At 51.4% G+C, this 25176-nt stretch overlaps 2 protein-coding genes across 3 annotated transcripts in view; both read right to left on the bottom strand.

Annotated features, from left to right (window-relative positions):
* Positions 1–594: 594 nt before the first annotated feature.
* VASP (vasodilator stimulated phosphoprotein) lies at positions 595–14034 on the bottom strand. 2 transcript variants are annotated; one of them, XM_023736243.1, is made up of 13 exons: positions 13644–14034; positions 6871–7042; positions 6597–6762; positions 4976–5063; positions 4420–4475; positions 4064–4305; positions 3854–3951; positions 2842–2890; positions 2653–2686; positions 2387–2432; positions 2151–2241; positions 1569–1626; positions 595–1451 (listed from the first exon to the last, which is right to left on the bottom strand). In XM_023736243.1, the coding sequence occupies exons 1-13, from the start codon at positions 13646–13648 to the stop codon at positions 1414–1416; spliced, it is 1143 nt and encodes a 380-aa protein (XP_023592011.1). In that variant the 5' UTR covers positions 13649–14034; the 3' UTR covers positions 595–1413. The 2 variants fall into 2 exon arrangements, with proteins under 2 accessions (XP_023592011.1, XP_023592010.1); XM_023736242.1 differs by having other exon boundaries at positions 2653–2689; positions 13644–14033.
* Positions 13714–25176, bottom strand: part of PPM1N (protein phosphatase, Mg2+/Mn2+ dependent 1N (putative)) — a 14407-nt gene continuing 2944 nt past the window's right edge. Inside the window, 5 exon segments of the mRNA XM_023736187.1 lie at positions 13714–13784; positions 14482–14715; positions 21068–21095; positions 21097–21185; positions 21263–21380. Of these exon segments, the coding sequence (XP_023591955.1) occupies positions 13714–13784; positions 14482–14715; positions 21068–21095; positions 21097–21185; positions 21263–21380 (540 nt within the window).

The raw sequence follows: 25176 nt of genomic DNA, 5'->3' as shown, positions 1-25176 counted from the left end.
ATGGGTACAAGGCTCGTGAAAAATGGGAGGAGCTGGGTGGGTTCTGATGGGAGGGGGGCAGAATTCTCCTATAAGCCCTTTCCCAGTGGGAAACTGAGGCCCAGGGAAAGCAAAAGGACTTGCCCAAGGCCACACAGCTGATGAGAGACTGCCCGGGCTCCTTCCTCCAGGGTAGGGAAGTAGATGGGGGAGGGGGAGGAAGTTGCATGGTAAGGGACCTGAGGAGGAAGGGCGAGTGGAGGCCCAGATTATGCTGGGTGCTGGGCAAGTAGGAGGAAGATGAGTGGAAGGCAGAGGACCGAAGGGAGGGCAAGGATCTCAGCAAAGAGAACCAAAACCAAAAAACCACTGCCGTCAAGTCATAGCGACCCTATAGGACAGGGTAGAACTGCAGGCTGTAATCTTTACGGAAGCAGACTGCCATATCTTTTGCAAACAGAGCGGCTGGTGGGTTCCAATCACCGACCTTTTGGTTAGCAGCCAAGCACTGCAGGGCTCCAGAGAGAACCAAGTCTTCCCATACGTGGTGCCAAGGGATGGGCACCCCTCTATCCTCATCAGAGCAGCCCTTCAAATCACACCAGAGATCTTCACATTTATAAAAACCGGCAGGTTTATTCTGCAGGGGCCCATTTTCAAGAAGCTAAAGGTGAAGGCAGGAGAGGTTTCCTCCCTTTATCCTTTCTTCCTCATCTTATTTTCTCCAGGGGTAAAAATGGCCTGGACCCCAAAACCTACTCAAATAAAAAACCAAAAAACTGAGGTTCCAAAAAGTTACAGCATCTTAATTCCTCATAGAAAAGGGGAAGGAGCCAAAGGGAAGGGGGAAAGGTCCCTGGACTGGGGTGAGGGACCCCCAACCTGAAGGGACAGCCCCCCCCTTAAATAGCTGCCCCAAATGGGACAAGCCTGGGACTATTGCATTTAAAAACTCCCCATACCCCATTTTATCAAAACCAAAGCGAAAAAAATTTCCCTTCCCACCCCCCAAAAAACCCAAATATATATATATTTATTTTCTTAAAAAAAAAAAAAGAAAAAAAAATTGAAGGCATTAAGCGATAAAGTGAAAGTAGAACCAGGGAATGTGTAATTCCCTCCTTCCTTCCCCCTGACTGTGGGGCTAATTGGTACATCCCCAGTAGAGGAACCAGCCCAGAGGGGATGGCAGAGGGGAAGGACCAAAGGGAGCAGAGGGTGGGGGCCTCCTCAGCCAATCAGCAGCCGGTATGGGTGTGGGCATGGCACCAAGGAAGCCACACCTCCTTGGAATTTTCCAAGCGGGATGGGCAGTGGGAAAGATGCATTCCTGTGTAGTCTTCAGCCAATTCCAAGTCAAGTCGAGGCAGGGAAAAGCTGGGTGACAGGCAGGGTGTGCGGAAAGGAGAAGTGCGATCCTCCGGGTCCCTGTGGTCAGGGGGAACCCCGCTTCCTCAGTTCCTGGACAAAGGCTGGAAGGAAACAAGGGCCAGAGGTCAGAGGCAGAGTCTCATCCCCCTTTCCTTCCAAAACAAGGCTCATTCCAAGGGGCAGGATCTCTCCAAAATAAATGTTAAAAAAAAACTTACCTTCAATTATTTCCTCTTTCACTTTCCGCAGCTCCTTTCTCACCTCTTCTAGAAGTTCCTGAAAATAAGAGAGTGTAGCCAGTCAGGGGGAAGGGGGCTTGAGGAACTGCAGAAATAAATCCCCTCTTCTCACTGACTGATGGGCCAGAGAAAGGAGGTTCAAGATACCCCACCCCTCCCATGACATGGATGGCAAGGTCACAGAATGATTGGAGAATTTTAGAGAAGAATTCTGGACCCTTGGAGCCAGAAGAAAAGTACTGGAGAACATCCAGTACCAGGGCTGGCAAATACATTCCAGGCTCCTGCCAGCTCTGATCAGTGGTGGATGTCTGTCTGGGGCCATGTGCTGGAAAGGATTCTGGGTACTCATCAGGAATGAGTGCGGTGATGGATTAGTAAGGTCTGCCACAGGCACTGGTAAATGTTGTAGTGGTGTGTGTCATCCCTGACCTGATAGAATTGCTCCATTTCTCAGAATGGAAAACTGAGATCAGCGGCAGGGTCCAGACTCAGACCCCCTCTCTTCCTGTGGCCCATTTTTACCCCCAACCCTCCTCCCAGCCCCCTCCCCCAAGTTACCTGTTTCACCCTCTCCAGGTCTGTCTCATCACTGGAGCTTGGTGTAGAGGGGTGGGCCTCGGAAGTGGTCACTGAAGAAGAAGACTTCATCCTGAGAGAGTTGGGGTGGTTTGGGGCAAATCTGGGGTTAGAGCGAGGACCTGTCTCCCATTCCAGGCATCATACGTTGCTCCTCTCTATAAATTTGGCAAGTTCAGCTTTTCTAGGGGGATGAGACCCTGGTATTAACTGCCCACCTTGGCAAAGTTGTGCTGTTCTTCTCCCAGGGTCTTCGCACAGATTCTGGGGGATAGGCAACAAATCAGAAAGATGAGGGACGAGGAGTACCTCCCTTCAATCTTTCTCCCCCAGCCTCCCTCATCAACCTCCATTCAAAGAACCATCTCAGGAGACTACAATCCCCAGCAGTGTTTGCACAAACCCTTCCTTAGGGTACTTTATATCTGAAAACAAGGCATCCTGGGATTTGTAGTTCCTTTAGCCAGACTGGGCTCTCACTCACCAGTCTGGGCTGGGACTCTGGCCTCTGGCTCCACCTGCTGGTGGGAAATAAAACTGTCAGGAGCCAGTCCCTGCTCATATTCCTCTTTCAGGTTCAAACCCAGCCCATCCCTATCAACCCCCCCTTCCCAATACCCCTCCCCAGTGGTACAGCCTAAGGTGTGTCAGACAGAAAGAGCCCCTAACTCACATTGGCAGATTCATCCTTGGGTTTCTCCCCAACCTGTGTAGCTTTCCTTCTGCAGGTGGGCAAGGCAAAAACAGATGGCTTCAGTTCTCCCCCAGTCACCAAATTCCCCTCCCGACTAGGAACTGTGGATTCTAGTGTCTAAAGTTCAGGCATTCCTGAAGGCTAAGGAGACCTAGTTTTAGAAGTCAAAGAGAGTGTTGTTCCACGAGTCTCATGTTCAGGAATCACAAAATTCTAGGGGTGGGGGCTCTATTTTAGAATGCTGGGATTCTAGGAATTGAGTTTGCAGAGTTCTGTGGCAGGATCTCCTAAGGTTCTATAACACTGGGTTTTAGAACATTCTAAAAGCTATCTTGGCAGTTACAAACGTGAGTCGTTTCAGGAGATGACAATCCCCAGCATTATATCCCAAACCTGACTATCGAAGGGTGAACTTTCACCAAAAGAAACGAAACTGGAGCCCTTGGGCAGTGCAAATGGTTAAGCGCTCGACTGCTAGCCGAAAGGTTGGCAGTTGGAACCCACCCAGAGGTGCCTCGGAAGACAGGCCTGGTGATCTGCTTCTGAAAGGTCACAGCCTTGAAAACCCTATGGAGCAGTTCTACGCTGCACACGTGGGTCCCCATGAGTTGACTCGACAACAACTAACAACTGTTGGGTGCCGTCAAGTTGATTCCAACTCACAGCAACCCTATATGACAGAGTAGAACTGTCCCATAGGGTTTCCTAGGCTGTAATCTTTACGGAACCAGATCACCAGGTCTTTTCTCCCGGTTAGCAGCCGAGCACTTAACCACTGAGCCACCAGGGCTCCTTAACTAACAACTAGAAACCAAACAGGAATCTGGCCCCTCCTCCCACCTGGCTCTGCTGAGCTAGAATTTTCAGGGATGTGTTTCAAAAACATCTCCAGGTGATTCTGCTTCAGTTAGGTTCCCAGTGGGCTGGTGGGTTTTTTCTCTGGAGCTTTTCTGAGGGGACTGAGGGGTCTGGGGCAGGGCATCAGGCTCACCTACGGGCCAGCATGGCATTCATCTCTTCCATGAGCCCACCTGTGCCCCTGCCGCTCTCGGCTTTGGGAGCCGCGGGCCCCGCTGAGGCCTCCTCCTGCTAGAAAAATTAAAAGGGGAGGGGACTTTCTGGAATGGCCTCCTGGTTGGCCTCACCCCGTTATTCCATCATGGCCCCAGTCACCCGACGCCCCGCACCCCTGGCCCCTCACCTTGCTGACTTTCCTGAGTTTGGCGCCGGCAATGGCTGCGGCCAGTCCAGGGGCTCCGGCCCCTCCACCGCTGGGGCCCTGTGCCGTGGGGAGAGGGGGCGCAGGGGGTGGGCCTCCTCCTGCTCCTTGCCCTGCAGCCGAGACCCCTGAGGAGGGCAGACCCGGGGGCGGAGGGGGACCTGGAGGAGGGGGTGGTCCTGGAGGTGGGGGTGGCCCCCCAGCTGGGGGAGCAGGCGGGCCTCCTGAAACACACAAAAAGGGGGTGTTGCTGAAAGACACCTCATCCTTTGTTGTCCAGCCAGCCCGCCCTCTCCTCCAGGGAGGCCCCCGACTCCCAGGGCCATTAGAACCATCACCTGTGCTGGAGACCCTGCGTTCACGCTCCACGTGCTCCGGCTGGACCGGCTGCTGCCTGAGGAGGGGGCAATAGAGCAGCGGTCACTTAGGGCCCCGAGAATGGCCAGTGACGTCCCCCTGCTTCACTTCCAGCCAGCCTGGGATTAGGGGAAGCTGGCTCCTAATCCCCCACCCATGCCTTCCTTCCCCAGGGCCCAGGAAGGGGGTGGAGAAAGGGATGGGGGAGGAGTAGGAGGGACTGCTAGCATTCTAGCCATCAAACTTTCAAGAACATCTGAATTACAAAAGGCCAAGATTCTTTAACCAGATTCTGGACTCTGGGAACAGGGAGGGCTGGGATTTGGGGTCCAAGAGGTTCTACTCTGAGCATCAGGGATTTCTGAACCATCAGAGAAAAAGAGCTTCTGGGACTCCAAGAGTTGGGGCTTTCTGAAAGATGTGAGTTTCTAGTCTTCTGGGAAAGTTGGCAGGTTCTGAACTTTGGGAGTCAGGGGTTCTGGAACATCCTAGAACTCTGGGCGTGGTGTGGTTCCCTGCCCAGGGACAGGGCCCCACCTTTTCTGCTGCTCCACCTCCTCTGGGGAGGGGCCGTTCTGGACCGACCAGGTGGGAGGTGCTGTGGGGGGTGGCGGGGGCGCCCCTCCTGGAGGTGAAAGGAGAAAGTCAGGGAGATGAGTCAACCCTGGAACTCTGCCCTGCCTGCCTGTTGACACCTTCCTGCCCCAGGCTCCCAGGAATCCTGCCCAGAGGCGCTCACTTCCTTCTTCCTCTGACACTCAGATGAGGGTCCCAGCACAGCTCCCCCTGATGAGCTGCTGTGAGGTGGGGGCTGCTATGTCTAAGTGACAGGTGTGGTAACTAAGACCCAGAAGGCAGTTACTTGCCCAGAGTGCCATATCCAGGAATTCACAGGAACAAGACTCAAATTCAGGCCAACTCCAGCGTCCAGGCCCTTAAACACAGTTACTGCCACTCAGCAAGTAACCTACCCCCAGGCCCTCTGGCTCCTGTAGCACTCGTGACCCGCTTATATTTCTCTGTGTGCCCCCAGATGTGCAAGCCCCTTCCTGCTAGCTCTGAAGTTTCCCCAGGAAGCAAATGCCTCGGCCATTTGGTGATTTCACGTTCCATAGACACACAGCCAAACCAAAACTGCTGCTGTCGAGTTGATTTCGACTCACACTGCCTCCATGTGACAGAGTAGAACTGTCCCATAGGGTTTCCAAGGCTGTGATCTTTACGGAAGCACGCTGCCACATCTTTCTCCCACGGAGTGGCTGGTGGGTTTGAACCGCCAACCTTTCCTTAGCAGCCAAGTTCTTTAACTACTGTGCCACCAGGGCTCCTTGGACACGTAGCAGAACCACCTAAAGCCTTGCTACTCAAAGTGCCGTCCATCACTGGCTAGCAGCCTCAGCATCCGCAGGAAGCCTGTTAGAAACACTGTCTCAGGCCCCACCCCAGCCTCCTCGACCAGGCTCAGTATTTGCACAAGACCCTCAGGGGACTCGGGTGTACATGCGACTTTAAGAAAGGTCAACTGGGGAGTTCTTTTTCTTTTCCCATCTCAGTGCTTGAAAACTGATGATGACGTGCACAGTGGTTACCTGGGGAAGGGGTACTGACTAGGAAGGGGCACAAGGAGACTTCTGGGGCCTGGGAATGTTCTAGAACTCGATCTGGAAGGTAGTCACAGGAGTGTGCATGTGTAAAAATTCATTGAGTTATACCCTTATGAATTGTACATTTCATACGTGGGGGCACACAGGAGTTCATTAAATCCTCATCATAAATCTCCATGGTAGCAATGAATAAGCCCCATTTTACAGATGAGTAAACTGAGGCTGCGGGTCCCTGGGTGGTGCAAATGGTTTGCGCTCGACTACTAACCAAACCCACCCAGAAGCACCCCAGAAGGCAGGCCTGGTGATCTGCTACTGTAAAGATTACAGCAAAAAAAAAAAAAAAAAAAAAACCCTATGGACCTTAGTTCTATTCTGTCATATGGGGTTGCCACAAGTTGGAATTGATTGACGGCAACAGGTCTGGTTTGGTAAACTGAGGCCCAGAGTGAAGCAGTGGCCCCAGGCCACACAGCGGGTATCCGTGGGGCCCTCTGCCTGCCCCAGGCCCACCGCCTTAGGCCCACCGCCCCAGGCCCACCGCTGTTTCTGACCTTCCAACGCCTCTAGGGCACTGGCCATGCCTGCGGCAAACTGCGCCGCGTCCTCCTTGCTGCCGAAATTGAGGCCCCAGACCTGGCGGGCATCGCGCCACTGATGGAAGTTGGGAGTGGCCTGGTTGTACTTGACACCTCGGATGATGGCACAGTTGATGACCACCTGGCAGGAGGGGAAGGTGAGCGAGAGGCAGCGGGGTCAGGGGTGGGGGGCTCAGCCCGGAGGGAGGGGTGGGGGGCTCAGCCCGGAGGGAGCGAGGAGGGGCTCCACCTGCTGGTCCGGCTGCATTTTCCGGCCGACGACCCGGAAGGAGTTGGCTGTGGGGTTGTGGTAGATCTGGACACGGCTGAAGGCCTGGGGACCTGTGCCGGCAGGCAGCCACCGCTTGTTGCTGTCATCGTAAAGCATCACAGTGGCCCGGCTGGAGCAGATGACCGTCTCGCTGCCGGGAAGTAGGGAGAGAAGGAGAGGGGCCAGTTAGCCAGGGGGTGGCACAGGCCCTCCTCCAGGGGCCGGTCACCTCCTCTATCGTGGGGAGATTCAAAGGGACCAAGACAGAATGTGTGGTGAAGAGAAAGACACAGAGCGGCCAGCGGGCGGGGGTGGGGGTGGGGGGCACAGACCGGCAAAGACAGAGACTGGGGGAGGAAAACAAGACAGGCTAGACAGAGAGACAGACAAGAAGAGACACATAAAAACCAGGAGAGAGAGAGACAGACCGGGAGAGAGAAAGTGAGACAGACAAATGGGGGAAGAGAGAAAAAAGACAGACAAGGAAAGAAAGACAGACATGGAGAGGGAGGTGAGAGTCAGACTGCAGAAAAGGAGAGAGACAGACTAAAAGACAGACAGATTGGGTAGAAACAGACAGGCAGAAACAGATGGACAGACAGGAAGATGGACAGGGAGCCCGAGACAGATAGTCTGGAAAGAGAGATGCAGATAATAGGGACAGAGTGAGGCCAAGCAGTCTGGGCCCTCAGTTTCCCCTCTCTGCCAGGGCGCTCGGCAGAGGAGGAGCTGAGGCTGAGGCGTGGGGGGACGGGTGTGAGGCTGCAGCAAGGCAGGTCCAGATTCCAGGTTCTTCTACTTCTTCTCCCCCCAGGGGAAGTCAGGTGTCTCCTCCAGTCCACCCCATCCCTCCAGCTCCCCGGGGCGCTAACTGCCATTCAGCAGACACACGCTGCTCCGGGTCAGGCCCATGCTGGGCGGTACTGGGGACAACAGACACAGGGGTGACCCAGACAGCCTCGTTCCCTCCCTCCCGGGGCTCACAGTCCAGTGCGGGAGACAGCTGGGGGAGTCAGAGAGAGCTTCCTGGAGGGGGTGACATCTGACTCAGCCTCAGGGGTCAATTGGTTCAGAGTTCAGGATCTGGCGTCCACCAGACCTGGGTTCAAATCCCCGCTGAGCCATCTACTCCATGTGACTCAGACAAGAGACCTTCCCACGTCTGTAAACTGGGGAAGTAACAGTCCCCATCTCTCAGGACAGTGGGGAGTAGCACCGGAGTCGGGCAAGTAGAGTGCCTGGCACGTATCGAGCGCTCAGTCACTGTCAGCATCCCTATCAAGGGCTCCCACGGGCACCCCACACAGCTGCCTCCCTCTGGACCCCCCACCAGTCCCTCTGGGGAGGTTCAACACTCCCCTCCCCCAGTGAGAAAACTAAGGCTCTGAAACCGGAAGTGACTTGCCCAAGGTCATACAAAGACCTGGGGGAAGTGCTTGTCCCCACCCCCCACCCCCACTCAGCTTTTTCCTGAAAAGAGGAAGTGGTCAGGGGTTTCCGGGGAGAGAAATTATACCCTCAAATGGCTCTGTCTCTGCTGTGGCTGTAAAAGGCCTCTCTCTCTTCCTTAGGCAGGGCAGGGAAAGACCCTCAGCAGACCGAGCCCTGCACCCCAAGTTTACATAATCATAGTAGCCCCCCTTATCAGGCACCCTCCTAAGCCCTGTACCCACAAGGTAGGCACTATTTCATCCTCCTCATGCAGGTGAATGCAGGTGAGGCCTGCAAACTGAAGCCCAGAGAGGTTGAGTGACTTGCCCAAGGTCACACAGTGAGTGAGTAGCAACGGGGGCGGCGAGGGTGGGGGAGGATGTGAACCCAAGCCACCTGGCTCCCAAGGCCACAGTCTCCACCACCGGCCACTGCGTGGGCCCTACCCAAACACCAGGTGCTGTTTCCAGACAAGCGCAGCCTCGAGGGCTGTTTCTGGCTTCTGGTGCCCCCGGCTGGGCAGGGTTAAGGCCTCGCCCACACCTGCCATCCACACCCACGGCAGACTCTGGCCAGGCGCCCAGGGCTGCCGTCCCTGCCCTGCCTTGGCTGCACTTTGCTCTCCCAGGTGGCCCTGCCCTGCTGAGTCTCCAGCCTGGCCAGAGAGCCGGACCCCAGCTGGGTGACCCTAGGCTGGTCCTGCCTCTCTCCAGGCTGCAGCGTCCCCATCCCAGAAGGATCCTGTTTAAATGCAAGTCAGATCCTTCCCCTTCCCTTCTCAGAAGCTCCCGTGGCTCCTGGCTCTGGCAGAGTCAAAGCCAAGTCCTCACCATGGCCTTCCATTATCTGCCCCCATTATCTCTTTGATTTCCTCTCCTCCCTCTCCCCTTCGCTAGCTCTGTTCCAGCCTCATCGGACTCCATGCTGCTCCTTCTACAGGAAAGAAGCACTCTTGCCTCAGGGCCTGTGTTGTTCCTCAAGCCTGGATCCTCACCTCTCACCTCCCCCAGGTCTCTGCTTAGACAGTCACCTGAGAAGCCCTCCCTGACTGCCCTGTCACACTTCTTCACAGCACCCAGCCCTGCTTGACCCAAAATTTATTACTGTCTCTTTCCCCCACCAAAATGTCAGGTCCGCGAGGGCATGGAGTTTTGTCCCTTTTGTTCACTGCTGTGTCCCCAGAACCTAGACTGGTGCCCAGCACATAGTAAGTACATAATGGTTGTTGGTGCAAACAATTAAGTGCTTGGCTACTAGCTGAAGGTTTGGCAGTTCAAACCCACCCGGAGGTGCCTCGAAAGAAAGGCCTGGCGATCTGCTTCTGAAAGGTCACAGCTTTGAAAACCCTATGGAGCACAGTTCCACTCTGCACACACGGGGTCGCCATAGTCAGAATCCAGTCAACACCAACTAGCAACAACAAACACATCTCTAAACAGAAAATTCTTAACAACGGCAGCTGATACTATCAGTTAGCCCGTGTCCCAGACACTGTTCTAGGCGCCTTGCTCCAATGTCCACACTAAACCCCACAAACAACCTTATGACATGGACACTGACCCTGTATCCTTCTGAGAAATGAGGAAATGAGGGCACAGAGAGGTCACACTTGCCCCAGGTCACACAGCAGGTCAGCAGAGGGGCTAGGATTTGAACCCACGTCCTCCCCAGGTTCCCCCCAGAGTTCTTAACCCCATTTAGAGATAAGAAAACAGCTAAGTTTTTTAAATTTAAAAAAGACATGGTACCAAGTGGTGTGTATCAGAGGTTTAAAAAAAAAAAGGTGGGGAGGATATAAATACATCCGCACACAGAGGGGTGATATATCCTGAGGCTGCTATGCAGGAGTCCGGCTGTAGCTGCCTCTGAAGGGACTGGGGGACAGGGAGGGAGGAAATTTCACACAGTTTACCCCCTTTGAACTACATGATCTCCACACACACACCCCCTTGGGTTAGTATTACCTATACAAAACCAATTCATTACTGAAGTTCAAAAAAATAAAAGTGTATAAACTAGGCATAAGCCAGAACAGAAAATCACACAGCCAGAAAGTAGAGGAGATTGAAACCAGGTCCAGCTGATTCCAGTGGTCTCCTGAGGCCTGGCACCCCTCAACCTGACATGGGAGAGCCTTAACCCCAGTCAGCCTAGGACTCATTCCCCTCCACCCCCTTATCTCTATATTTTGGAAAACTGTAGCACTTGGTAAATGAAAGAGGGTTCAAGTTACTTCCTTGCTGCGTGGCTTCACCTGTCTGGATCTCAGTTTCTCACTCGGAAACCATAATGCACTGGATTTGTTGTAAGGAACAAATTTAGAACCCTCCATACATGGGAACTGATAGTCAAAACATAAGGGAGAGAGCTTCCCATCATTGGGGGTAATCAAGCACTCCAATGACTCCGGTTTACTCAAACCTTCCAGACTGGAATCTTGCTCTTTCCTTCATTCCTCCCCTCCCCCGACTTACCCCATAGCCACTTTATACCATAAAACTTGTGACCCTACCCCCGACCCCACCTCATCCCCAACCTTTCCAAACTACAAATCTTCTTGGAGTTGAAGCAACCCTGCGTAGGGAACCAGACCCACACCCAGGGTTCCAGCCCTGCCTGTGGTCGTTGTGTGACCTCATTCTAGTCCCTTCTCCATGGGCCTCTGTTTTCCATAAATGTACAGGAAGGTAGTTTCCCACCTGAGTTTCTTTTTGTTTATCTGCATTATCTTAAGTGTTCCCACAGCGAAAGTGTGTTACTTAAAAAGTTTTTTTTTTTTTTTAAATTTCCCCTTTCTTTAATAGCATATAGTCATTTGGAGACAGCCTAGGTTCAAATTCACGCTTGGCCATGTCCAAACTGTTTGACTTAACAGGAAATTTGCTTAACTTCTCTGTGCCTCAGTTTTCCCATCTGTAAACTGGGAAGGCTGTAACAGTATCAGTCTCTTAGAATGTGAGGAAGATTAAACTGAATCAGGCCCTAGTACTGTGCCTGGCATAGAGCAGATGATTGAGCACAAGTTTCTTTTTTTTTTTAAATAACAATAATAACAATTACTATTATTGGAAGAGGAAAAAAATGGACTCAAATTCTTCCTGAATCCATTCCGCCTGGAGATCCTCAGACCTCTGCCTCCCTTCCTGGCCCTCCCAGAATCCCAGCTCAGAGTCCTGTACACAGGAGACACTCAACAAATATTTGTCAAACTGGGAGAAAAAGAAATATATCTTGTAATTTTCCATCTTAACATCCTCTCCTTCCAACTGCCCCCACGACTGTCCCCAGCCTAACCAGCCAGCAATCAGAGGACTGGATCCCAAACCAGACCTTCCCTACCCTGCATCTGCCCCCCATAATTGCCTAGGATTTGCTAAGGGGCCTTACGCCATGGTTTCCTCTTTGAACCTCAGTTTCCCCAGCTGGGAATACAGGCATAGGTCTCCTGAATCCTAGTCCTTGAAGAGAGGCAGAGCCCAGGAAGGTGGGTATCGCCACCCAAAGGGGAGACCCTTCAGGAGGTGGGAGTGACCCTCTAGTGGGATAGGATCAACTTCTGCCCACCCCCCAGGAGGTGGGAGGTTCAGCCACTGCCACCACAAGAGGGGGGCCCTATGGGAGGGCCAGGGCCTTGGGGCTGAGGGGAGGGCGGGAGGCCGGCCCAGAAGCTGCTCCTGCCCTTTTACGGTCTCGCAGCGAGTGAGGCAGCACTAACTCGGACATCCGCCATCCGCGGGACCGGAAACGCTCTTGGGGGGGACGAGAGGCGGGGCTGGGGGGCAGTGGGAGAGCAGCGTCCCGTCCCAGGGGAAGAGGGTGAAGGAAGACCGCAAACTGCTCCCTCTCCAGGGCAGACCTTAAGGGATGTTGCTATAATGGGGGGAAAGCTAGCCAGGAAGTCTTGAGGGTGTCTGTGGGTGCCCCTTAATCCGAATTTTCCAACAACCCCTTTCCCAGCAGAAGGAAGAATCGAGGAGAGGGGAGTTCTCTAGTGATCATAAAAAGGAATGCTACCCCATATCAGAGGCAAGGGTGTGGGGGAAGTTGGAGGGTGCAGGCACCAGGAGGTTAATCCCCAGCAGTCCCTCGGGGCCTTCCCCTTTAGGCTGGGGGCTTTGGGGCAGGAAGTCCCAGAGAGAGTGGAGGAAGGGAGATAGTATTGTCAGGCTCCGGCCCCAAGGGAGAGATTATGGGGGTTGGTGAGTCCCTTCCCCTAGCCCAGCTCCTGCACTGGCCCCGCCCTCAGGTGAGCCCAGGAGTTTTAGGGGAGGCCACATGAAGATACAATCCCTGGGTGCCTTGGGCCCCTCACCCCAGGATTAAATTCCTGAGAAGAAAGCTGGAATTCTTTGGGAAGCCTGGGTCCCAGGCGGAGAGAGCTATGACCTTGAAGCTTTCCTGCGCCCCCTCCTCCAACCCCACAGCTCCCAAGGGCCCGGCAAGGGTGGGGAGGGTGGGGAGGGGGGAGGGGCCGGGGTGAGAAGAGCAGCCGGCCCACCGCGCTCCTTGCTCGCCCCCCCCCACCAGCTGTCTCGACAGGTGAGTCAGGAAGACAAAGGCCCCCCTTCCCCCAGCTGCCGCGCCCCCTCCCTCTCCAGGGCCGCGCAGGTGGGGGAGAAGGGCCGCCCTGCTGGCTGCGGACCTGGGAGCCGCCCTCCGCACGGAGCGCTCACTCGGTCCTAGGCACGGCCTGTTTCGGGAAGACTGGGTGCAGAGGGGCGGGGGAGGGGAGTCCCAACCAGACCCTCGAGGTTGCGTCTGGGTCCATTAGTCCGTCCGCACCACCAACCTCCTCCACAAGAGGATGAGTGTCCCCTGCCCCCAAATTTATGGGGTTAAGACGTACCCCTGAAGTTAGGAAGCGCGGTTCCAATTGGGGAGACTTTTTCAGCGCCACGTAAAAGGACATCCCGCGAACAAGGGTTAGCCTCTCTTCCAGGTTCCAGAGCTCCCAACGCGGCCCCCCACAATCCCTCCCATACTCCGAGTTGAGGTTTGGGGAGATTCTGAGATTTGCCTGAATCCTGGCATCTCTGTGGAGAGAATTCACCAACTTGGAGGTCCCCTGAAAAAGTCTTTAAAATTCAGGAGTCCTCGGAGCGCCCCCAAATCTGAGGGCTCCCAGGAGAACCTCACCGGCATCACCCTGAGCCTTGGGAGTCATGAGGAGGTGGCCAGTATTTGGAGCTCGTCCAGCGGGATTCGGCCCCAAATCTAAGGCTCCCAGAGCCCAGTTCCCAAATTCCAGCCCCGAGCGAGCTGGGGGAGGGGGGACAAAGGCAGGGCGGGGAGCCCTCGCCCGGCGGCAGTTCGCGGCTCACCTCATGGCTGCTCACGGGCGGGCGGCGCGCCCACGGGGTGAAGGCTCCCGGGGCGCCCCTGGCTCGCGGTTCAGGGGTTCGAGGCTGGCTCCAGGTTCTGCTCAGTCTCCCCCAGGGTCCCGCCCCATAGAGTCCGGCTTCCTGGGGGGAACGTGGCCGGGGCCGAAGCGGGTCCTCGGACGCCTCCTCCCCCTGGGGTTTGATGGGGGTTCCTGCGGCAGAAAGGGGGTGCGGCGTCCCCTCCCCGGCGCGCCCCCTTGGCCGGCGGCGGCTACAATGTTACTCTTACTACTGTACTTCTCTTCGCTACATTTCGTTCCAAAATTCCACTCCCCACACCCACAATGCCCCGCGCCTTAAAGGGGCCGCGGCCGCCTCAAGGCTGGGGGTGGAGGGCGCTTAAAAGGGCAACGCGGCACCCTTGACTTCCGCTATTTTCCTCGTTCTCAGCGTGAGTCAGTGCATAGAGGTGCACTCTGGGGGTCGCCCCCAAATTGGGGGAGTAGCTTGGTAGGAGGGAAAGGGATCCTTCCATGATCCCTATGTCTCCCCCAGTATGGAAATTCTTAGGGCGATCGAAACAGGGGCACAATTTCTCTCTTCTCACCCTCCCCATTGACTTCTCCATTTCTTTCCCTGTTACTCAATTTTGGGGGGCGACGGCTCGGACCCTCTGGTTAAGCACAGATTCTCTCAAACGTTCTCCCTTAAATCCCACCTTCGGAGCCCCCAGCGTCTCTGTCTTCTCTGTCAGTTTATGAGGGGGTGGTGACTGGGGGGGTTAGCCCCCTCCCCCGCACAGGAGGGGGATGGGTGGCTAGGGTCCCACCCTTCTCACCGCCCCCGGCCGCCCCGCCCGCGCGCCTCGGGAAGGTGAGGAGGAAGTGGGCCGAGGGGGCGCGGTCGGCCGCTGACTCACAGCTGCAGGGTCCGGGTGTGGGGTGAGGATGGGGGTGGGGGCTGGGGAGACAGGCGCGGGTGGGGGGAGCGGCGCTGGCCCGGGGTAGTGACGGGACGCGGGGCTCCTGTGTGGCCCCCTCCCCACGCACGCCCCGGAATGACTCAGTTTCTCCTGCGGGGGATGGAGGGATTATCCTAGCAATCTAGGGGGCCCGGAGGCGGGGAGCCCCCCCCGCCCAGGTGTCGGTTCCCAGCAGCCCCCTTTCCCAAGCGCCCGCTCTGGACGGAGCCGGGACCCCTTCCGAGGCTTCCGCAGCGGGTCCCTCTAGCCCCGCCCAAGTGACGTCACCCTAGTGGCCACGCCCCCACCGGAGAGCGCCACTTAGTCCGGGTGAAGTGCTTAGCGGAGGGGCAGGAGCCTGAGAAATCATCACTAAGATGCGTGCAAATGGGTAAACTGAGGCCTGGAGGCAGGGAACGAATCTGGGCTATGGCTCTCTTGCCGGAGTCCCCAAGGTGTGAGTGTAAAACCAACATTTCTCAGGACCCAGCAGATTTGATGATCCCCTGTTACGCCCCCTTCACCTGGGGAGCGCCTCACCTTCTAAGCCAAGCTCTGACAGGAATTCTATGAAGACTTGAGTAAGCCCCTCCCCTTCTCCATCCTACTGTGGGTGACCTTGAACCCTGACCCACCTAGCTTGTAATTGTTCCTCCGGGAGTCTTCTCAGGGTGGGAGTTCTTTGGGGGCAGACGTGTACGTGATCGATTTCTGGGCTTCACCCAGCCCTGCCAGATTCAGAGCAGCAGCTCCACAAACATTTATGCAATCAAATAAGAACCTCAGTTCTGTGGAACCTTGGTCAAGTCCTTTCTCCTCTCTGGGTCTCTGCTTTCCCATCTGTGAGCACTTCTGGGTGCTGCCTATATTAGACCAGGGTTCAGCAGACTTTTTCTGTAAATATCCAAATAGTAAATCTTGTAGGCTTTGTGGACCACATAAGGCCTCTTTCACGTATTTTTTTTTTTTTTACAACCCTTTAAAAATATAGAAACCATGCTTAGCTCAAACCAAAACCCAACCCCTTGCCGATTCGGACTGATAGTGACCCCATAAGACAGAGTACAACTGCCCCATAGGATTTCCAGGGAGTGGCTGGTGGATTTGAACTGCTGACCTTTTGGTTAGCACAGCTGAGCTCTTAACCACTGCACCACCAAGGCTCCGTTCTCAGCTCAAGTACCATACAAAATAGGTAGCAAGACTCCTCCACTAGAGAAACCCTTGCCTATGTGCACAAGGAACCTGTTTAATGGTCTTTGTGGCAGCGATGACGTTGGCGCAGGAAATCAGAAACAGCCTAAATGGCCATCAAAAGAAGGACAGATAGCTAAATCACTGCACATCCCTCCTCTGGGCATCAGCTAAAAAGCATGGAGTGTGTGATTGCATGGAAGAGCTCTCTATGATATTGTTGAGAGAAAAAACAAGTTTCCTAATGATATGTATGGTATGAAAAAAATCAAGGAAATACCAAAGATACCATGTATTTGCTAGAGGAACATATACATGTGTGTACATGCAGAGTAAGGAGCCCTGGTGGTGGAACGGTTAAGCGCTTGGCTGCTAACTAAAAAGTTGAAAGTTTAAACCCACCCAGCGGGTTGGCAGTTTGAACCCATTCAGCAGTTCTTCAGGAGAAAGCTAGTGATCTGCTCCCTTAAAGATTACAGCCTAGAAAACTCTATGGGGGAGTTCTGCTCTGTCGCTTGGTTGCTAGGAGTAGAAAATCAACTTCATAGCACCTCACAACAATATGCAGAGTGAACGATCTGGAAAAATCCACTCCAACCTCATTACACTGGTTACTGTTCTAGTTATCTAGTGCTGCTGTAACAGAAATACAAGTGGATGATTTTAACAAAGAGAAATTTATTCTCTCACAGTCTAGGAGGCTACAAGTCCAAATTCAGGGTGCCAGCTCCAGGAGAAGGCTTTCTCTCTGTGTCGGCTCTGGGGAAGGTCCTTATCATCAATCATCCTCAGTTGAGGAGCTTCTTTCTCAGCATAGGGACCCAGCGTCCAAAGGACACATTATTCTCCTGGCTCTTATTTCTTGGTGGTATGAGGTCCCCATGTCTCTCTGCTCCCTTCTCTCTTTTATATCTCAAAAGAGATTGATTTAAGACACAATCTAATCTTGTAGATGGAGTTCTGCCTCATTAACATAACTGCCTCTAATCCTGCCTCATTAACATTGTAGAGGCAGGATTTACAACACACAATACTGGGAATCATGGCCTAGCCAAGCTGACACACATTTTGGGAGACACAATTCAGTCTGTAACAGTTACCAATGAAATGGGAAGTGGGAATGTGGGGAATTCGTTGGTGATAAAGATCTCAAGCCTCATCCTGCAAATGCCAAGTTCAATCCTGTCTCCAGGGCTTTTCACTGGCTGTTCCCTCTGCTTGGGACACTTTTCCCTGGGGTGTTTGCATGGCTAGCTCCTTCTCTGTAAGGTCTCTGCTCAATATCCCTTTTCCCTCTGCGGAGGCCTTCCCTGAGGCCCGTCTAAAGCACCCCGTTGTGGTGCAAAATTCAGTGGCAGAGGGTAGGGGATGGAAAAAGACTTTTCATTGTACACCATTTTGTATCCTTTGAATTTCGAACCAAGTAAATTGATTACCCACTCAAAAAACAATAATTTTAAAGACCAAAGTAGGTCCCCTGGTCATTTTGTTATCATGTCCCTGTTTTGTTTTCCTTGGGACACTTGTCAGTGTTTGAGATGATCTTATTTATTGAAGGTCAGTCCCACCGGGGACAGAGGTCTCAGCTGGCCTTGCTCAAGGTTGTAAGCAGGACCTCACACACAGCAGGTACCCCACACGGATTTGCCAACTGACTAGGTAAATCATATTGGTTTTTTTAACAAGAAAAATATATCTTGAATTACTTAAGTAATTAAAATGTAATAAGAACTCTAACCATCCCCAATTTAAAAAAAAAAAAAAGATGAAAATGGAAAGGGAAGAGAAGCTTAATGAACTGGATGGTTTCTCGGATTCTGTTCAGCTCTAAATATTTCAAAATTTTTTCGGGTTTTTTGGTCTGAATGGTAAGTGGAATTTCCCCCTTGTGTAAGGCTTTTCTGTCAGAGGGAACTAGGAGAAAGGAGAATAAGCACTCTGAAGTTCCTCCGTCGGCTTGTTTTCCTTCCGCTGGTCCTCGGAGCTGGGGAAAGGGTCAGTTTTCTTCCTCAGTTGTTGGGGGGGGGGCCCAGCTGAGTGGAGGGTCCCCAAAGGACGATAGCTGTCAGGCCTCCAAGCTCAAGGCAGCTTTCCAGCCCCACCTTGCCCCTTCTGTAATGCAAAATGTGTGAGATAGTGAATAGGAACCCCCATCTTGCCCTCTCAGCATTCACTTCCTTGTCTTGTGGAAGCAACACTCATATTTTCTTTTGAGGGACCACCATTCTCCATCTTTCAATCCGTCAGGTTTGGATGGAGCAGCCCCAACTCCAAGTGCTAAGGGTGGGCATATGACCCCCGCCAGACCAATCAGAAACACAGTGACTAGTCAGACATGTGACCCAGTTGGGCCAGTGAAAACCTGCTCTGGGAGGACTGGTGCCCTCTCTCCACTGGGGATGGTAAGCTGGTGGGATGTGAGCCTGAAGCGGCAACTCTACTACCTCATGAGGAGACCCTGCCTGGGAATGAAGCCAACTCAAAGAAAATAAAGCTAAGAGACAGTTCCTGATGACAACATCTGAGAACTCGATCCAGCTATGCCTTAAGTCCCTAAACACTTCAATTAGACGACCCGATAAATTCCCTGTTTTCTGTCAGAGGTTGCATTGGGTTTCTGTCACTTCCAACCCAAAGAATCCTGACCAAGACCTCCTTCCATTGCTGAGAAACCATCAACAATTCTCCCTCATTCAAAAGATAATAACCAACCTCCCTTCCCTACCATGCAAAGATATTTGGACTCTGGCTCCGGCTTCCTCCCTCACATTTCTTTCCTGACTCCTGCTCCCAAGCCTTAATTTATCCTTCACCACCTACCACCTCTCCTCTGCAGCTATCTGAGTCCAACTCACAACTCTCCCCTCCAAGACTTGGACCATCCTCAAGGATATTGTCCTCAGGGTCTCTGCACTTCATTCAGGCCTCAGGGGACTGTTATTAACTTTCCCTGAATTTCCTGCTTTATTCCTGGGTGGAGGGGTGGTGGTGCTTGGGATAATGGGCCTTATAGAACCTTGCAAAAACCAACCAAGCAAACAAACCCATTGCCATCTAGTCAATTCAGATTTCATAGTGACCCTCTAGGACACAGTAGAACTCCCGGTAGGGTTTCCAAGGCCATAATCTTTATGGATTACGTTTGAACTATGGCGTTGGTGAAGAATATTGAATATACCACAGACTTCCAGAAGAAGGAACAAATCTGTCCTGGAAGAAGTACAGCCAGAATGCTTCTTAGAAGCAAGGATGCCAAGACTTTGTCTCACTTACTTTGGACATGGTATCAGCAAGTACCAGTCCCTGGAGAAGGAAATCATGCTTGGTAAAGCAAAGGGTTAGTGAAAAAGAAGACCCTCAATGAGATGGATTGACGCAGTGGCTGCAACAATGGGCTCAAACATAGTAACGATTGTGAGGATGGCGCAGGACTGGGCAGTGTTTCATTCTGTTCTACATAGGTTGCTATGAGTCGGAACCAACTCGAGGGCACCTAACGACAACAATCTTTATGGAGGCAGACGGCCTTAGAGACCGATTATTAAGATTCCCTGAATTTTCCTGCCTTATTCCTGGATTGAAGGGGTGGTGCTTGTGATGATGGACCTTATAGAGCCTTGCAAAAAAACCTAAACCCAAACCCATTGCCATTGAGTTGATTCCAACTCATGGTGACTCCATGTGTTACAGAATAGAATTGTGCTCCATAGGGTTTTCTTGGCTGTAATTTTTATGGAAGCAGATTGCCAGGCCTCTCTTCCGTGTTGTCACTGAGTTTGAACTGCCAACCTTTCCAGTGCAAACCCCTTACACCACCCAGGGATCTTATAGAGTCTTGCAAGGAGCACATTTCTTGAAAATGAAGCAAAGTTCCTTCTCTACATCACCTCATTATGCCTAGCATGGTGCTTCAGGGCTCAAGGTGGGAATTTATTACTATAGCAGACAAGTCCTTTGTCCTCTCTGGCCTCAATTTCCCCATATCTAGAGGGGGAATGGCTGGATTGAATGCTCCTAAGAGAAACACTAAAAAACACAGGGTCCTATCCCAGTTAATTGACCTAATAACACGTTCAGTGCCCTTGTTCTACCTCCTAGTTCATTGTGTAGTACCTGGGGTCTTAAAAGCTCGCAAGCGGCCATCCAAGGCACAATAATTGATCTGTATTCACTTGAAGCAACAGAGGAAGAAGGACAGTCAAGAATAGGAGGAGAAAATAGAATGTGTGGCTAACTGCCTCCATGAACAACTGCCTCCTTTGCCATGAGACCTGGAGGACTGGATGGTACCTGGCTACCATTACTGAACATTTTGATCAAAGATTCCATAGATGAATCCTGATCAAAAGGGGGAAAATGCAGAACAGAATTTCAAATTCTCATGGACTCTAGACTTTCTGGAGCCATGGGGAGTGGATGAAGCCCTGAAACTACTGTCCTGAGATAATCTTTAAACCTTAAACCAAAATTATCCCCTGAAATCATCTTAAAACCAAACAATAGCTTAGTCTAACTAGTAAAAAAGGAGGTCTGCCTTGAGCATTGTGCTCTTTTAAGAACTATCTATATGGGATCAAACTGATAACAGCAACTGCAAAGATTAGATAGGAACCCTAGGGGGAAGTGAGTTTATGCTAATGTGGGAGGAATAACTCAGAAAAGGAGGCTGAGAATGGTTGCACAACTCGAAGAATGTAACCAGTGTACATGTAGATGTAGAAATATACGACGGACATGTAGAAACTTGAATTGGTGTATGTTTTGTTGTGTATATTCTCAACAATAACAAAATAAATAAAATTTAAACCCATTGCTGTCGAGTCGATTCCGACTTACAGCGACCCTATAAGGACAGAGTAGAATTGCCCCCACAGGGTTTCCAAGGAGCGGCTGGTGGGTTCGAACCGCCAACCTTTTGGTTAGCAGTCGAGCTCTTCACCACTATACCACCCGATCACTACGCCACCCGTTGCAGTCGAGTCGATTCGGACTCCTAGCGACCCTATAGGACAGAGTAGAACTGCCCTACAGGGTTTCCAAGGAGCGACTGACTGGTGGATTCAAACTGTCGACCTTTCTGGCGGGCAGTGAGCTCTTAACCACTATACCACCAGGGCTCCGTAAGTAAAATTTAAGGTAAAAAAAAAAAAAAAAAAAACTCCACGGGGTCCTTACCTCCCAGAGCCCTTCTGAGGCCTGGCAGAGCTAAGAATAAGGTTCAGTGATGACAGTGACCCTGGAGAGCAAAGAGAGGCTCTCCCCCTCCCACCCTCATCCTGTCGCTTGCAGTCCAGCCCTACCCCCAGGCAGTGCACCCGGGATGTCCTCCAAGGCCAGAGTCCTGAAGTCCCCATTCAGGCGGGGGGCTCCTAGGCAGAGAAACAGAGCTGAGAAGGAGGCAGGATTGTGGAGGAGCCCCTGCTTGTCTACCGTCCCTCCCGCTGGGCTTCTGGCGCCTGCTCGCAGGTGACCCTGCTGCCCACGGTGGAGTCCAGCGCTCGCTCCCTCCTGATCGCCTCTTCACAAGGCTTGGGGGTCCCTGGGAAGCAGACCAGGATGCAGGACATGTTGTCCAGGCTGCTCTGGAGACGGTGGGGAAAGGGAGTCGGGTGCGAGGGAGTTGAAGCCCAGCACGGAGCTCCACGCCCTTGGAAGCTTGGCTTCCAAACAATCCTGGTGTTCCAGTTCCCTGTCCCCAATCTGGTTAGGTCCATTTTTCCCAAGACTAGTCCATCTGCCGGACTACACTCAATCCTCTTCTACCAGGACCAATCTCTTAGACAACGCCTTCGCCCGTATCCCTGCTTTAGGGCGCCGTTGAGTCCATTCTGACTCATAGCGACCCCCTGGGGCGGAGTAGAACTGCCCCGTAGGGTTTCCTAGGCTGTAATCTTTACAGGAGGAGATTGCCAGGTCTTTTCTCCCCACCAAGAGGCTAGTGGGCTCCAACTATCTGCCTTTGGGTTAGCAGTTGAGCAATTAACCATTGCGCAACCAGGGTTCCTTCTCAGTCATCCTATTAAAAAACCCCATTGCCAGGCCAGTCGATTCAGAATCATAGCGACCCTATAGGACAGAGTAGAACTGCCCCATAAGGCTTCCAAGGCTTTAATCTTTAGGAAAGCAGACTGCCACATCTTTCTCCTGTGGAGCAGCTGGTGGGTTCAAACAACTGAACTTTCCCTTAGCAACCAAGCGCTGTAACCACTGCGCCACCAGGGCTACTTCCTCACTGTTGTAAAAAAACAAAACCAAAAAACCACGTTGTTGTCAAGTCTACTGGACTCATAGTGACCCTATAGGAGAGAGAAGAACTGCCCCATAGGGTTTCCAAGGAGCAGGGGGTGGATTCAAACTGCTGCCCTTTTGGTTAGCAGCCAAATACTTAACCACAGCGTCACCAGGGCTCCCTGTAACAACCTGGTCCTGTTCCAGAGAACCACGCCCTTCCTCTGAAGCCCTGCCTACTTTGCTGTCTAATTGCTCTTCCGTCCTCAAGCGCTTAGCGTGCCTCAGGCTCCGCCCCTACGTCCTAGTGCCCGCCCCTTTGCAAAGGACCACGCCCTTTCTCTTATGTCCCTCCCACTAACCTTCTATGGAGAGTGCCTCAAGGTATCCTTACTGTTCCTTTCTCTGAAGCCCTGGTGACTTAGTGGTTAAGAGATTTGCTACTAACCATAAAGGTTGGCAGTTCAAATCCACCAGCTGCTCCCTGGAAACCCTATGGGGCAGTTCTACCCAGTCCTATAGGGTTACTATGAGTCCTAAGAGACTCATGGCAATAGTTTTTTTTTTTTGTTTGTTTAATTCCAGTAGGCCATGTCCTTTAGTGAAGTTCCACTCCCCACTTTCTCTAGCTTTACTCATGCCCTGGTGGTGCAACGGTTAAGCTCGGCTGTTAACTGAAAGGTTGGTGGTTCAGACCTATCCAGCGGCTCCCTGTGAAAAAGGTGCAGCCATCTGCTCAGGTACAGACTGTTGTTGTTAAGTGCAGTCCAGTTAGTTCCAACTTACAGCGACCGTATGTACAACAGAATGAAATACTGCTGGGTCCTATGTCATCCTCACAATCCTTGCTATGTTTGAGCCCACTGTTGCAGCCACTGTGTTAATCCATCTTGTTGAGGGTCTTCCTCCTTTTCGGTGACCCTCTACTCTACCAAGCATAATGTCCTTCCTTCTCAGGGACTGGTCCCTCCTGACGACTTGTCCAAAGTATATGAGACAAGTCTCTCCACCTTCCCTTTTAAGGAGAATTCTGGCTGTACTTCTTCCAAGACAGATTTGTTCCTTCATCTGGCAGTCCATGGTATATTCAATATTCTTCAACAACACCATAATTTAAAGGCATCAATTCTTCAGTCTCCCTGATTCGTTGCTCAGCTTTCGCATGCATATGAGGCAATTGAAAATACCATAGTCCTCAAAGTGACATCTTTGCTTTTTAACACTTTAAAGAGGTCTGTTGCAGTAGATTTGCCCAATGCAATACATCATTTGATTTCTTGACTGCTGCTTCCATGGGCATTGATTGTGGATCTAAGTAAAATGAAATCCTTGACAACTTCAATATTTCCTCTGTTTATCATGATGTTGCTTATTGGTCCAGTTGTGAGGATTTATGTTTTCTTTACATTGAGGTGTAATCCGTACTGAATTCTGTAATCTCTCATTTCACCAGCAAGTGCTTCAAGTTCTCTTCACTTTCAGCAAGCAAGGTTGTGTCATCTGCATATCGCAGGTTGTTAGTGAGTCTTCCTCCAATCCTGATGCCATGTTCTTCTTCACACAGTCCAGCCTCTTGGATTATTTATTTGCTCAGCATACAACTGGATAAGTATGGTGAAAGAATACAACCCTGACACACACCTTTCCTGATTTTAAACCACACAATATTTGTTCGAACGACTTCCTCTTGGTTTGTATACAGGTTCCTCATGAGCACAATTAAGTGTTCTGGTTCCCATTCTTTGAAATGTTACCCATAATTTATTATGGTCCACACAGTCTAATGCTTTTGCATAGTCAGTGAAATACAGGTAAATATCTTTCTGGTATTCTCTGCTTTCAGCCAAGATCCATCTGAAATCAACACTTATATCCCTTGTTTCACATCCTTTTCTGAATCTGGCTTGAATTTCTGGCAGTTCCCTGTCTATGTACTACTGTAACCATTTTTTTAACTATCTTCAACAAAATTTTACTTTCGTATGATATTGTTCAATAATTTCCACAGTCTGTTGGATCACCTTTCTTCGGAATGGGCCCGTATATGGATCTCTTCTACTCGGTTGGCCAGGTAGCTGTCTTCCAAATTTCTTGGCATAGACGAGTGAGAGCTTTCAGCCTTGCATCCATTTCTTGAAACGTCTCAACTGGTATTCCATCAGTTCCTGGAGCCTTGTTTTTCGCCAATGCCTTCAGTGCAGCTTGGACCTCATCCTTCAGTACCATCAGTTTTTGATCATATGCTACCTCCTGAAATGGTTGCAAGTTGACCAATTCTTTTTGGTACAGTGACTCTGTGTATTCCTTCCATCTTGTTTTCTTTTTTTTTTTTTTTCTTTTTTTGAATTCTTTTTTTTTTATTGCACTTTAGGTGAAGGTTTACAGAACAAATAGTTTCTCATTAAACAGTCAGTACACATACTGTTTTATGACATCGGTTAACAATCCCACGACATGTCAACAGTCTCCCTTCTCGGCCTCGGAGGACCTTTATTTTTTATGAAAATATACGTAGCCAAAGATACACCATTTAAAAAATTTCTGCATGTACAATTCAGTGACATCAATTACATTCTTCCAGTTGTGCTGCTATTCTCACTTTAGATAAAAGTTTACAGAACAAAATAGTTTCTCATTAAGTGGTTAGTATACATATTGCACTATGACCAATGGTTAACAACCCCACTACATGTCAACACTGCCTTTACTCAATCTTGGGTTCCCTATCATCAGCTTTCCTGTCCCCTTCTGCCTTCTAGTCCTTGTCCCTGGACTGCTGTGCCTCATTAGTCCCGTTTTGTTTTATGGGGCTGTCCAATCCCTGGCTGAACGGTGAACCTCAGGAGTAACTTCACCCTTCACCAAAGTTGCCACTTATCTAATGTCTATTAAGTATTCCCCCCCACCCCTCCCAACCCTCATAACCAACAAAGATTGTTACTTTTTGTGTGTGAACTTTTCATGAGTTGTTACAATAAAGGCCTCATACAATATTTGTCCTTTTGTGATTGACTTATTTCACTCAGCAAAATGGCCTCCAGTTTCATCCATGTTATGAGATGCTTCACAGATCTATCATTGTTCTTTATCATTGCGTAATACTCCATTGTGTGTATGTACCATAGTTTGTTTATCCATTCATCTGTTGAT

This window comes from Trichechus manatus, unplaced genomic scaffold (genome assembly GCF_000243295.1).
Source record: "Trichechus manatus latirostris isolate Lorelei unplaced genomic scaffold, TriManLat1.0 scaffold00087, whole genome shotgun sequence".
NCBI lineage: Eukaryota > Metazoa > Chordata > Mammalia > Sirenia > Trichechidae > Trichechus > Trichechus manatus.
Note: the sequence above shows the minus strand (reverse complement) of the source record. Positions and strands in the feature narration are given on the sequence as shown.

Excerpts from the sequence above, each read along its gene's own strand:
- VASP (XM_023736242.1), bottom strand. Across the intron at positions 4,476-4,975 it reads GAGGTGGAGCAGCAGAAAAG|GCAGCAGCCGGTCCAGCCGG; the intron begins GTGGGGCCCTGT and ends CCCCCTCCTCAG. Across the intron at positions 2,242-2,386 it reads AACAGCACAACTTTGCCAAG|GATGAAGTCTTCTTCTTCAG; the intron begins GTGGGCAGTTAA and ends CAACTCTCTCAG.